This window comes from Pecten maximus, unplaced genomic scaffold (genome assembly GCF_902652985.1).
Source record: "Pecten maximus unplaced genomic scaffold, xPecMax1.1, whole genome shotgun sequence".
Lineage (NCBI taxonomy): Eukaryota > Metazoa > Mollusca > Bivalvia > Pectinida > Pectinidae > Pecten > Pecten maximus.
This window is the reverse complement of record NW_022982575.1, coordinates 1-15,418: the sequence shown is the minus strand read 5'-3', so window position 1 is coordinate 15,418 and position 15,418 is coordinate 1. Positions and strand designations below refer to the sequence as shown.

Here is a 15,418-nt window from a genome sequence, read left to right as displayed (position 1 = left end):
AATTTTAACATGATGTCATGCCTCGCTATGCGGAATAATTTCGAAAAAAACTGTAGTTGAGCTAGATAAGAATTATACGGGGGCAGGCTCCTATGGAGAATTAACATTACTGGAAACAGGCCCTTTCTGGAGAACATTCCACATTGAACATGGTTTACACTTTTAATATTCTCTGGAAAAAAATACTCCACATGGTTTTGTTTCAAATTTAAGGTTATGCTGACCCTGGATAAGGATCTGACCTTTGATGGCCTACAACAGATGATTCAATCAGCTGTTGATGTCCCTCCCAGTCGGCAGAAAATTAGGGTCGGATTTCCACCGAAGGAACTCAAGCCTCCAGCTGACTCGGATTCAGATCAACTCCTGAACCTTCAACACGGGGACAAGATCGCTGTGGAAGTGCTGCCAGACCCTTTATCAAATGAAGGAAGGTCAAAGTCATTTAGTAAGTGTCCCAAGCCTTACCGATTTAGGTTACTGTATTAATGTGTTAATGATAATTTCTTTTACTGATTCAAGTTACTCTTCAAACATTATAACTACTTCACCTGTACTGACAATGAATTGTCTTTCTGTCCATCAACACATTTTAGTTAGACATTTGTAAAAATCTGTTGTTCAATCAATAATAATTCTGCTTTTAGATTATTTTAATGCAATCACAAAATAATGCAAGCAAGTAGCATTTGTGACATCACAATGTAGCATCTACAATTTCAGATACTTTATGTTTAGAGTTATGGCCCTTTAACTTGTTTGGCCTGATGTAAAAGTACTGGGAATTGCTTACAGGCCCCTGTCTTGTACATTTATCTACAATATGTACTATTCCAATGCTGGCTTTCTACAATAAAATTGTTCTTAGATATTGTATATTCAGAATTATGGCCCTTTATCATAGTTCAAGTTTTCTGGTCCATTCCTGGAGTTGAGAGGCTGAAATTGGTTTGTTTATATCAGGTGCAGTGTCGGCCTCTCCTGCACCAAGTGCACCGCGGCTGAGCTGGAGTCACTTTGACGAGGACACCCACCCAGCCTCGGCTGATTCACTGTTACAGAGTCTGAAGGATGCACAGGATGGTAAGTATTAAAGTGATATTGGCTTTATTAACACATGTTTTGCTATTAAAAGTAAAAATTGCTTTTATGTATCACTGACCAATGTTACAGAAGATTGTTGGGGTAGATGTATACCATCAATGAGAGAATCAAACAGAGAATACCCACATCCAAACAAAATTATACTTCTAACCCAAAATTGATGAAAACAAAAGTAAAATGTGAACAAAATATCTAATATGTATGGAGACCCATGAAAAAGGTAAAATGTGAACAAAATATATGTATGGAGACCCATGAAAAAGGTAAAATGTGAACAAAGTACATGTATGGAGACCCATGAAAAAGTACGAGGAGAAAAGGACCAGGCGTTCCAAAGGGATAAGCGTCCGATAAAGTTGTGATATTACGATCTTTTAAGAATTTATTTAACCCCCAACTCAAACAAGTTAATTAAACAAGTGTACATTTGTGGACCTGCTGACCTTGACTTTGTCATTTGACCTACTTTTAAAAACTATAACCTTGACCACTGTGAGAATACCTTTTAGGTTGGTAGGGTGGCACAGTGGTAACACACTTGCCTTTCATCTAGGTGGCCCAAGTTTGATTCCCCGATCGAACGTGAACATGTATAGGGTCACCTGTCTGACCACATGGGTTTTCTCCGAGCACTTCGGTTTCCCCCAGCAATTATAAAACCCTTCAAGCACTTCCATCCGGGCCACCAAACGTGATTAATATAAACTGATATCACTTGTTTCACAGTTGTTGTAAAATGAATAAAGTTTTAATTGTAACATTTTGAGAAGACCTTTCCATTGATACTAAATTTGTCAACCTGCTGACCTTGAACGTGACCTTTGACCTACTTTTAATAAATCAATTCCGAATTTCAACCAACCCAGAAAGTCCTGGCCCTGACCACACAGTATCACTGGGTATGGTCACTAACCCGTACTGTTCTTTACTTCACAGCAAATGACACTTTAGATGCCAGCATTGCATCACTTGCCATCATGGCTACCATTGCTGGGAAGGACCTTTGGACCCAAGTTCAGAGTATGCCACATCTGTTCTCCGTTGGGGGTCTTTTTTACAAACAGGTGGAGCGTGACCTCGGACTTGTAGATGGTAAACACTGCCAGCTTCCGTCACTTCAGGGAAAGGTAACAAGTTTTCATCTTAATTTCATTGAAAAATATTTACACATATTTACACATGCATCTGATTTCAGTGTTTTTCTTTCATCCTAATTATGATTTTAATAATTTATGTCTAATTTAACAAAGTAAATAGTTAGTGATTTTTTAAATTTCCTAAAGTGATTTAAATCTTGATTGAAATACCAGTAAATTTTTGTTCAATTTTAGCAAACTCTTCAAAAAAAGTTTATTGTTTAAAATTAAAAGTATTAATTTTTCTCATAAACTCTTAGTCTTTGACAAATATAGGTTTCATAGAGTTGTTTGTCTTTTTTTCAGGTGTTCCGATACAATGCCAAAGAATGTGTTTTTAGCCCACCATCATCAGATGGTGGGCTATTCAAATCGCCCTGCGTCCGTGGTCCGTCGTCCGTCCGTCCGTCCGTCCCTCCGTCCGTCCCTCCGTCCGTAAACAATTCTTGTTATCGCTAATCCTCAAAAAGTACCTAAGGGATCTTTCTCCATTTTCATATGAAGGTTCCCCTTGGTGTCTAGTTATGCATATTGCATTTTGAGACCAATCGGAAAACAACATGGCCGACAGGCAGCCATCTTGGATTTTGACAATTGAAGTTTGTTATCGCTATTTCTGAGAAAGTGCTGAAGGGATCTTTCTGAACTTTCATATGTAGGTTCCCCTTGGTGCCTAGTTATGCATATTGTGTTTTGAGACCAATTGGAAAACAACATGGCCGACAGGCAGCCATCTTGGATTTTGACAATTGAAGTTTGTTATCACTATTTCTGAGAAAGTACTGAAGGGATCTTTCTGCAATTTCATATGTAGGTTCCCCTTGGTGCCTAGTTATGCATATTGCATTTTGAGACCAATCTGAAAACAACATGGCCGACAGGCAGCCATCTTGGATTTTGACATTTGAAGTTTGTTATCGCTATTTCTGAGAGAGTACTGAAGGGATCTTTCTGATATTTCATATATAAGTTCCCCTTGGTGCCTAGTTATGCATATTACATTTTGAGACCAATCGGAAAACAACATGGCCGACAGGCAGCCATCTTGGATTTTGACAATTGAAGTTTGTTATCGCTATTTCTGAGAAAGTACTGAAGGGATCTTTCTCAAATTTCATATGTAGGTTCCCCTTGGTGCCTAGTTATGCATATTGTGTTTTGAGACCAATCGGAAAACAACATGGCCGACAGGCAGCCATCTTGGATTTTGACAATTGAAGTTTGTTATCACTATTTCTGAGAAAGTACTGAAGGGATCTTTCTGCAATTTCATATATAGGTTCCCCTTGGTGCCTAGTTATGCATATTGCATTTTGAGATCAATCGGAAAACAACATGGCCGACAGGCAGCCATCTTGGATTTTGACAATTTGAAGTTTGTTATCGCTATTTCTGAGAAAGTACTGAAGGGATCTTTCTGAAATTTCATATGTAGGTTCCCCTTAGGTGCCTAGTTATGCATATTGCTTTTTGAGACCAATCAGGAAAACAACATGGCCGACAGGCAGCCATCTTGGATTTTGACAATTGAAGTTTGTTATCGCTATTTCTGAGAAAGTACTGTAAGGGATCTTTCTGAAATTTCATATGTAGGTTCCCCTTGGTGCCTAGTTATGCATATTGTGTTTTGAGACCAATCGGAAAACAACATGGCCGACAGGCAGCCATCTTGGATTTTGACAATTGAAGTTTGTTATCACTATTTCTGAGAAAGTACTGAAGGGATCTTTCTGCAATTTCATATATAGGTTCCCCTTGGTGCCTAGTTATGCATATTGCATTTTGAGACCGATCGGAAAACAACATGGCCGACAGGCAGCCATCTTGGATTTTGACATTTGAAGTTTGTTATCGCTATTTCTGAGAAAGTACTGAAGGGATCTTTCTGAAATTTCATATGTAGGTTCCTCTTGGTGCCTTGTTATGCATATTGCTTTTTGAGACCTATCTGAAAACAACATGGCCGACAGGCAGCCATCTTGGATTTTGACAATTGAAGTTTGTTATCGCTATTTCTGAGAAAGTACTGAAGGGATCTTTCTTAAATTTCATATGTAGGTTCCCCTTGGTGCCTAGTTATGCATATTGCTTTTTGAGACTAATCTGAAAACAACATGGCCGACAGGCAGCCATCTTGGATTTTGACAATTGAAGTTTGTTATCGCTATTTCTGAGAAAGTACTGAAGGGATCTTTCTCAAATTTCATATGTAGGTTCCCCTTGGTGCCTTGTTATGCATATTGCATTTTGAGATCAATCGGAAAACAACATGGCCGACAGGCAGCCATCTTGGATTTTGACAATTGAAGTTTGTTATCGCTATTTCTGAGAAAGTACTGTAGGGATCTTTCTCAAATTTCATATGTAGGTTCCCCTAGGAGCCTAGTTATGCATATTGTGTTTTGAGACCAATCAGAAAACAACATGGCCGACAGGCAGCCATGTTGGATTTTGACAATTGAAGTTTGTTATCGCTATTTCTGAGAAAGTACTGTAGGGATCTTTCTCAAATTTCATATGTAGGTTCCCCTAGGAGCCTAGTTATGCATATTGTGTTTTGAGACCAATCAGAAAACAACATGGCCAACAGGCAACCATGTTGGATTTTGACAATTGAAGTTTGTTATCGCTATTTCTGAGAAAGTACTGAAGGGATCTTTCTGAAATTTCATATGTAGGTTCCCCTTGGTGCCTAGTTATGCATATTGTTTTTTGAGACCTATCTAAAAACAACATGGCCGACAGGCAGCCATCTTGGATTTTGACAATTGAAGTTTTTTATCACTATTTCTGAGAAAGTACTGAAGGGATCTTTCTCAAATTTAATATGTAGGTTCCCCTTGGTGCCTTGTTATGCATATTGCTTTTTGAGACCTATCTGAAAACAATATGGCCAACAGGCAGCCATCTTGGATTTTGACAATTGAAGTTTGTTATTGCTATTTCTCAGAAAGTACTGAAGGGATCTTTCTTAAATTTCATATGTAGGTTCCCCTTGGTCCTTCGTATTGCATTTTGGGACCAGTCTGTCCTGAAAACAACCTAACAAACAAACAGCCATTATCACTAAATCTCAAATTTCTTATATAGCTAGGATTCCCTTGTTTGAAAAGTACTGGAGGGATGTCTCAATTTGCACAGATTAGTAAAATGAAGGAAAAAGTAGAGAAAAGATCAATCTGACATGGAACCTATAAAGATCATGCAATGGTGGGCGCCAAGATCCCTCTGGTTTACAGGTGTTCCGTTACAATGCTAAAGAATGTCTTTTTTACAGGTGTTCCGTTACAATGCTAAAGAAGGTAGACTTGAGCTCTGCATGGAGCCTTATGGCCACTTCCCGGTAGAACCAGGCATTGACAGAAAAATGGCAGAATTGAAGGAGCAAGAGGAAAAGATAAGATTCGGAAGCAGTGGTGCTGTGAAGCATGACACTAAAAAACAAGCTGCATTCTCTGGTGAGGGACATTCCTTACAGGCCATGAACATCGAAAGAATGCCTAGCAACATCACCAACATGGCCACCCACCATCACCATGGCAACCATCACAATACTGTTAGAAATATGCAGACAATGTGTAGTCCCGTTAAGCACGAAGCTGCCATACCAGAAGATATGGTAACGGAGAGTTCCATAAAGGGAAATAACTCTGGCGAAGACAGCAGGAAGTACCAAAGATTGGGGCCTGGTTACAGTGTGCTGGACCCAAATGATACTGATAACACCAGTCAAAGTGCGAAATTCTTCAAGGAAATTACAGAGAGTATGGAAAAGTCCATGCAAGAAATTGATCAAGAGGTATAGACTTTCTGATTTTTCCCAAAGTTAATTTCATCTTTGTTTGATATAAATTGTAGAGTATGCTAGATTTTAACAAATATGGGAGATACATTAATTTAACATGTATAGTGTATGTGATGTTTGATGTCATCAGTCAGGCTAAGTTTGAAATTTGAAAATGTTAAAAAAGGTTTCATGTACATCATGAATTCTGATTGGTCAGTCTGTTTGTTTCCAAATATGGTTAAATGTACATGTTTCAACATACACAATGTAATGTACCAGCATGATACATTCTAATTTGAAGTATTGACATTAGGAAAAGCCAAAGATAATGTTATATAAAAATTGCTCCCTTGAATTTGTTCTTGGCTATTTCAGTAAAATTTTTTAAACATTAAGGCATAGATTGCAGTAAGTTAACTCTGTGCATCACTATTTCATACTTCAGATGCAGTTTCTATTATTTTTATCAGCATAAATGTCCTTAAAATGTCTTTGAACTGAATGTGCCTCTGGCGACCTAGTTTCCTCGGCTTTAGAATTTTCATTTCAGACACGAAAATAAAGTAGTTTCAATAGCTAATTGTTACATTTTTAATATATTTCAATATATCCAATTCCACTACAATAATTCTTCTGAATCACATATAACACAGGATTCTGGAAATCCAACATGAAAGTTAAGATAGAGACAATATTTTTTTCATTTGCCCAGGGCAAGTACACCAACATTTTTCACTTGCCCGAACGCAAAAACTGCTTGTCCCGGGCGTCGGGCAAGTGGATTTTTACACCCCTGATTATTAACACTTACCTGTGCAAGCCTTCGTACACGCCATTTTTGTTGTTGTTGGATTATCTGTTCGGTGTCTCAAAATGTGTTCCTACGTGTCAAAGAAAAAATCTGAGGTAGCTCGAACGAAAACGAGATCTTACTGAAATGCGGGAGATTCAAAACACCCGTCGGGAGCTATTTCTGTCTGCGGGTTATAGACCGATTTTCCGGGAGTGACCCGCAAAATGCGGGGCACTTGACAGGTCTGTAAAATGTCTACCCAAGGGGAGTACAGGTTTGTCAAACAGGATTCACCAAAAGAAGTAATGTAGTTAAAAATGTGCCATGTAAGCTATATTTTCTCACCCACCCACCATGCTTAGAATTTCTTCATGTGTAAAGTCTTTCATCGAAATAGCCCTCATTATTTTTCATTTTGCTTTATAGATGGAACGCCTTGATGAGGAAGAAAAGAGACATTTTTCTACTACGTCTGCAGATGTGATCACTGAAACGAGACCTGAAGCCGTTCAGTTGACTGTACAGACTGGAAACGCCGTAAGAACCAGTCCGTCTACATTAGAACAGCCCCCATCTGACTCAATGCAATCCAATGCCTTAGAAATTGATAGGAACCAAGGAGAAGTTAAACTTCAGACAGACAATTTAACTAGTGGAAGTTTGGATGATGACAAAATAAACACTGAAAGTGAAAGTAGAAATCCTGAGGATGAATGTGGTGATATAAGTGCATCTGGAGGTTCAGATACTTGTAGGACTCAAATATCTCCTACAGTGGAAATTCCCGGTTCTGTTGTCATGTCAGAACTTCCATCGGAATCCTTGGAGATAGTGTACGATAGAACCAGGGACTTCACATTAACGAGTGGGGCCAGTGTCGAAACGAATCAAAGACCAGATGGCGAAACGTTACAGGAGGAAGGTATGGACAGCTGTTCAACAAAACCAGAAAATGTTGAAGGGAAACTTGAGGAGTCAAAATCTGATGATAATGTGAAGAAAATATAAATATGTCTTAAAAATACTTACATAAGGCAAATGTAAGTAGTATCTTTATCTACAAAGTATGACATAGGATCAACAGACAAGTCCAGATGTTGAAAGCATGTCAACCTAACGAGGAAAAAGCTGTTTGAAATGCTGTTAGCTAGACAGTACATAAACTAAAAAAAAATTCAGAATGTATTTTGTTTAACTTTCAACATTATGAAATTGTGAAAATGCTATAATGTGTTGAAATGTACAGTATATTATTATGAAATAATTTAAGATTGAAAATTTGAGATAATTATGATATCTTGTAAAATAAGTGCTTTAAACAGACACAGTAAATTAAACAAACAGACCTAAATAGTATTTAAACCCAGCTTACATTTGTTTTTAATTGCAGATGTATGAAATACTTTCATTTAATTTGATCAAGACACATCTGTACCATATTACAACATTTATGACGGTTTATAGATTTATACAAAATCTGACGAAGGACATTTGATACAAAGGTTAAATTGTATCCGTTTCCTACTGAACTGGCTGCTCTTTTTACGATATGTTACTGGAATGTTGGATTAGTGAAGTCAAAGGTTCTAGGTTCAATCTAGATTCAAGCTACTATAAGCCAGAGGTCAGGGGGTCAAGTTTGAATAGGGCACTATCACATCTGTCCACCATTTTATTGGTGAAAACCTACCACAGCCAGTGGTCAATTTATGGGTGAGATGATACAATAGATGACCAATGAATTTAAGTCGGAGGTTATGTAAAGAACCTTGCATGTAAAAAGTCCAGAACAAGTAAATTGCTCAAGATAATAGATTTGTTATATATAGGCCTATATATAGATGTATAATGTAATACTTAACTCTGTATCTTTATACAAAATATGTACCGGTACACCGGTGGTGTTGCTTCACAAGAAAGATCTTGCTTATCAAGCAAGCCTAAAAGTCAAATTCAGAAATGTGACTTTGCTTTTTGAAAATGATGATCTATTTCATTTACCTGGAAAAACACACTTCAAAGATTCATTTTCTCTTTCCAGATAAAGAAAAGTAAAACCACAGGGGCTTGACACATTCTTATGACCCACTTCAGCCCTGGGCCTACCCCTAGATCACTAATAATAATGAAAAATTAACCCCAAGGGTCAGAACTCTAGATCACTTATCATGAAACCTGAGACTAAAGTTTTCCTCTCTGTCCGTCTTGCCCATTTGTATGTAACGCCAAGGATTGTTATTCAGAGGGCAGGGGGCAGGGGGCCTGTATTGCTATAGCAATACTCAATATCCTTGTTAATAATAAGTGATATAGGGGTTGATTACTGTCAAGCCCCTGAGGCTAAATCTACTGTATGTTATCCTCTATAGATATGATGTCTCTTGTTGTTAATCTGGTACCAATAACTATAGTAAAGAATATCATAATTACGATGGTGGTGTTCATTTATACTGTTCAAAAATTAAACCAGGGTCTTTTTTTTTTTTTTATTTATTTGAACATATTTTATTTTTGCAAATATACAAAAGGGATCAGACACAAGTTTGAAAAACTTATGGTCTGTCTCTCCCATAAATGTATAATTTGATACGTATAATTTAAGTTACAAATTTCTCGTTGCCATATTTTCAAAGAGTCACTTGGGCCAAATATTTATGTAATTGATTGCTGTCAAAACGTTGGCCTGCATTGTGTACTTTATTATGTATATTTTAACTTCTTCTAAAAAACCGAAAGACTTACAGTCAAGTTATTGTTTAATTAATGTCTAATGCTTTCTTTGGTGAAGGGTTACCAAAGTTGCTCAAATGAAAGACAAGGCCTAGTCTGCCAGAAATAATGTTTGTTGTAGCTTTCTGTAGTTAGTTCAACAAATGACCTTGACCCATTTTCAAGGTCACAGTTTATATACATAGCAGAGATTGGAAGTCTTGGTTGAAGCAGAAAGTGCATGGGTGTCTTGGATGAAAATCCATGTCATATTTGTCTAATTCTTATACATTTTAGTAAATTTTTTACCAGTAAATTTTCAGAAATAATCAATTTTGTAGTAAAACATTCATTCCCACATAAAAAATGGTATATCTTTAATTCACCACCTTATTATTAACCAATCAGACCATTTCTTTCAATTCACTGCATTCAAATTCAAGATTTTCTGTACTGATGGAAAAGTAGAACTTGTGGTAATTTTAGTACATCTTAAAGGGACATCACGGTAAAAACTTTTTTTTCTTTATTGATTGTACGTGTTTTATTCATTTCCGTTTATGTTTCTATGTTATCCGATATTCACATCAGTTTCCAGTGTCCAGCTTCACCACATGATTTAGTCAGGAATCCCCTCTCAAATTTAGCCGTGATAATATCATGTATCTGTTTTGAAAACGAGTCAGTAATTTTGTAAACAGGAACACATGATGTATGTAGAGACACCTGTTTTTCGACATCAGATTTGGTTATAGTTGTTGTAGGTGTTGTTTGATAACTCAAAGTCAATTTAGAATTATTAAAAGGTTACATTTACTCTCAGCACTGTACCAAATTACATGTGTAAACAACAGGTAGAGCCAACCATACGTACATGTCCATCTTGTCTGTCAGTACACACTTACCGGCAATGTCACAGAATATGTGCATCGTCCCATCTGCTACCGGTTTATATGTGGCTTCGATCAAAATTCTAAGGATTTCTTTTGCCCATCTTTTATTTTGTGAATGACGCTATAAAGCTTTTCAACCGCAGACAATTTATTTTGGAGGCCAATTTAGTTTACAGGTGTACTGTTGATCGGCAACGATAGATTTCCCTTTTATAATTATTAATTCACATCTTAATCTACATATTTCAGCGAAATCCAATTGTCATTGTTCATAAGGTAATACATTTGATTTATACATGGAATAATGATAAAAAAAAAGTTTAAAAAAAAAGTTTTACCGTGATGTCGTTTTAATTTGCTACATATGCTAAGGTATTCATTTAAATATACATTAGCTGTAAGTAAATGTTATGGTAACTTGCCATTATAGGTGGTTCAAAGACATGTTGACCATATCATTAGAAAACTGTATACAGCATCAAGTATATATTTATGCAGTACCATCTTCATCCTTGTATTTAAACAAGTTTAATATTAAAATAGAATGGCTTTCCCATTGAATACTGTGAAAATGTTACTTGTATAACAGAAGTTACCATTGTTCTTGTGAAAATGGCATTTTTTGCAGTATCTGTAAAATCTATATGGTATTCAAAGAATTTTTTAAAATGGAAACCATTAAATATCGGTTATAAGTAATTCTTAGTTTGTTTAGCTGTTCTTCATTGATTTGGGACTTCTGAGGAAACTCATTAGCCCAGTAAAGAATGGTGAAAATACTCTGTATTTATTTCATTGTATAGCTGTTGTTCATGATGTTATGGTGACAATTTACATGCAATTTATACTGACATGTCCTAAGCTTTTCAAATAAAATCAAAGAATAAGTTTTGAAAAAAAAAAATTTGACTGATACTGTATTTATCTTGGAATAAGCCCAGGGGGCCAACATGTAAACCATGACTAATTAAATTTAGGGCTTATTGCAGGATATTGCGTTAGGGCTTATTTGCAGGATATTGAAATAGTATCTGTTATTATTTTCACTGAGCTGCTATATACAATGTACATATATATATAGGTGAGTTCATTATTCAACATGGGTTTATTGCATGATAAATGCAGTATTAGTAATCATACATACACAAAATACTGATAATCTGCAATTTAAGCAACTATGAACACCAAATGAGCTATTATTGAAGGTTTGCTTTCCCATCTTTAGAAATTATGCCGGTTTTTGTTAGCTCCTCAACTGTGTTAAATTACTAAATAATAATTTGCAAAATTTTTAGTTGGACTTCCTGAAATATATACTAATATGAATTTGTCAGGAAACAATTCTTGGAGATTTGTACAGTTTATGCTGAAGTAGTGATGGCTACAGTAAAGTAGTACACATTTGCCATAGTCTGAGTTTCCTCTGGCCTACTCCAACAATGTTAGAGGTTTTACACGGCCCTGACACCATGTCTGGTGTAGGACCCCTACACCAGACATGGTGTCAGGGCCAGAGGAAACTCAGACTAACATTTGCCACTGAATGATGTTGCTACGATCTGTACAACTCTACGAAATTTCGCAGGCATTCATATCAAATTGAATGCCATGGCCAATTGATTTTGTCATCATTATTATGACATCATAGCTGTAATATTGAATGCCTATGACTCTCTGTTCGATGTACGTTTATGACATTATAACATCTAATTCATTTTCACTAAATGCTAAATTTTGAGGAAATAATTTTCTTTTAGGATTTATATATATCAAAAGTGGTAGATGTAAGTAATCAGCTGCTTTCAGTTGTCATTCATAGTAAATATGAACGCTTTTATGAGTATGAATATAATGTAAGTTTAATCTGTATTCATAAAACTGCATGGCCATGTTGCTGGTAACACAGTTTCAATGTATCCAACATTTACTCAATCTTCGGTTGATTTCTTTCATTCTGGCTTTCTGTCAGAAATTCTGTTACGCTGTATACATCCTATTACAGAGCTAAGTTTGTGTAGGAAATTACAAGTTAACAAGTTAGTATTTAATTTATGGTTTGATGTAGAAATGCTCTTCATCATGTTGTGATAACACAATTTTGAACTGTATGTAACAAAATCTCACGAGACAGTTGCTCTGGTAAAGTTGTAAGATATGTGACATGGTTGCCATGGTAACGTTGTACATGGTGACCATTGCCTGGATTTGTAGTGCCTGAGTGACAATTTGTTTGATAATTACCATAAATTATAGATAATGTACACATGCTGCTATTGTTTGCCAATGTCAGCTTTTTATTTCATTATTAAATTATCAATGCATCAGATTTCGTTTTCATACTTATTTGTGAGTTTCCGTAAGTGTTTGTGAGGTTGATTTGGAATGTTTGATGACTTCAGTTTTAAGGAAGAGGAGACAGTAGGACAGTTTGGAGGAAATGTTAGATTGGACCGTCACCGGTAACGTCTGGCTCGGCTTTATCAAGACAAAACTACATAAACGTCCTCACTGAAAGTGTCATTCAGATCAAAAATATATTACTCAAGGAACCATAGCATTATTACAATTAAAAGACCTCAATTTTATGTTCTTATGGCGAGCTACTGCATCCTCCAACGGTCCATCCATCTAGCTTCAACTTTTGCATTTAAACAACTTTTCCTTGATATCAAAAGCCTACGGTCACGATATTGGTCCAGATGTATGACAGGATTGAAGAAGGGCTATTAAGTTTGTTCAAATGAATGACCTTGACCTACTGCCAAATTCAAGGTCACCAGGGGTAAAATATGTTAAATCCTTCAAAGGACTTCTTAATAACCAAGAGGCTCATGGCCATGATATTGGGCAAGCAACATGGCATGCTTGGATGACGGGCTACTTAATTGTTCACATGAACAACTTCCTTGACCTACTTTCAAGGTCACGGGGGTCAAATGTGTTTAAATCTTCAAATGACTTCTCAATTATGAAGAGGTGCAGGGTGTTTGATGTTTGAGTTTTATGTAGCATGCTGGGATAACTTAATACAAAGTTTGTTTATGTGAATGATCTTTACCTACGTTCAAGGTCAAAGAGGAACTAATGATTCAATAAACGGGAGGCCCAGGGCCATGAATTTCGGTAAGCATTCTGAGATGGACTACCAAGTTTGATTTTCTTTGAAGGTCACAATGGTCAAATGTGTTTGATGTTTAATTGTACTATGGAGAAGCAAGAATGCCATGGTCATGATATTGGACCAGAACCATGCTGGTATAAATGGCTACAAAATGTGGCCTACACTCAAAATAATGGAGTAAAGCGGAACTCCACTTATCATCCACACACATAAATACATAGGTATACACACGTCCTTTCAAATCCAAATCTCTTTCACGGATAAGACACAAGCGGTGGTTTTAAAAGTTATTCCCATCGCCTATTTGTCATTGCGGTGTCGGTAATGAAGATGCCTATCTGCAAATCCACGACTAGTTCTAGTGGACATTGGTATCCAGCCAGTTCCTGATGTCAATTTACTTCTGTGAGGAAATATTGACCTTCCATTTCAAACAAATGTACTGGTCGTACTTTCCTTCAAAAAAAAAAAAAAAAAAAAAAAGTTTAAAACAGATAAATGGATATACTAGGTAGCCAGAAGTTCCCCTTCTTATCTATCTCTCCGCCTCCCCCGTCTTCTTATCTTTCCCTTCTTCTCTTGTGAATCCAGGTGAATTCATTTTGCAGATTCAGTATCCCTAAGGTTGATAGAAGATGAATAATGGTTTGTCAATATCATATTTACTGAACGACACCAATGGGAAATCCAGTAGTAATCTTTGCTACTTGAATGCATCTTCGCTAGCCAAGGCTTCTGATTACGTTACACTCCACGAACGTTCGTGGAGTGTAACGTAATCAGAAGCCTTGGCTAGCGAAGATGCTTGAATGTAACTGGAAAATGTTTTGAAAATAATTGACCAACACAGTCCTTGGCCTGTATCTGTACGTGGAGGGGGCCACAATTTCACTAAATATTTGCAAAATATAATTACCAACTAAAAAATAGAATCATTTATTCAAGTTATTATGTTAATGAAAAATTTGAATTATATATTTATTTTCTTACTCATTTAAGTATAATAATCATATTGGAGTTACCTCCCTTCAATTGAATACATTTTAATTAATTTAGATGACTATTTTTGTTTTGTTATGTTTTGGGTATGTACTGTTAATGAATGTCTGTATTTTGTACCACTGTGTTGTTCTTAGGGAGAAGACTTATATAGGCAATGCCTGATGTCTAATCCCTTTGACAATTGTATTTTTGTCAATAAAATTGTTTGAAATGAAAAAAATGAAACCAACACTGTCCTTTCCATATAACCGGGTCCGATCGCCACATTGGGGTTTCTAAATGGTAGACACATGAGTGTACTATTTAAAGCGGACAATTTAAACGAGGCCGGTTAAGGAAAAAAGTTTGTGGCGCTCCAAATACGATCATTTTGCGCATCAAGCACAGGGACTGCAGCGCTGTTTTAGGACCCATTTTTGCCCGTTCATTCAGATTGCTCGACAAAGTCAGGGTAAAATCATATTTCACCTTTGTGTAGCACATTTTCAGACGTTTTTGGGGGTTAGACCCTAAACGAATTTAATCCAGTTCCTTGTTGTAGTCTATATTGTCGTGCATTTTATGCAATAGATGTAGAACAAAAACCAATGATGTACACTACATTAGAAATTACAAAATCATTCATCTTGGTATGCACAGGTGTCTGTAAACTAATAAAGAGGTATACATTATCATCATTTTTACAACAAACCCCTGTTGCTTTCAGTGAGCCCGGACAAAGATTTCGGCTTATATCAACGTCAGCACGTCTGTCAAGAGTTATGTCTGAAATGTTACATTAAAAGATGTCGAACCGCCTTGTCTCTGGCTAAAAAAAGACGGGGCGTAGCCCTGGTGTTCTGTCAGATTGTCTGAATGTTCCTACAAACGTTT

General features: G+C 36.5%; 1 protein-coding gene across 1 annotated transcript; it reads left to right on the top strand.

Annotated features, from left to right (window-relative positions):
* Positions 1-213: 213 nt before the first annotated feature.
* LOC117320567 (deubiquitinating protein VCIP135-like) lies at positions 214-12,748 on the top strand (the record flags this gene model as incomplete). The annotated part of the gene is given in 5 exon segments (XM_033875132.1): positions 214-448; positions 964-1,083; positions 2,041-2,231; positions 5,518-6,039; positions 7,247-12,748. Coding segments are annotated over 5 exon segments (1,650 nt in total), but the record flags the coding sequence as incomplete, so codon positions are not given.
* Positions 12,749-15,418: the final 2,670 nt, after the last annotated feature.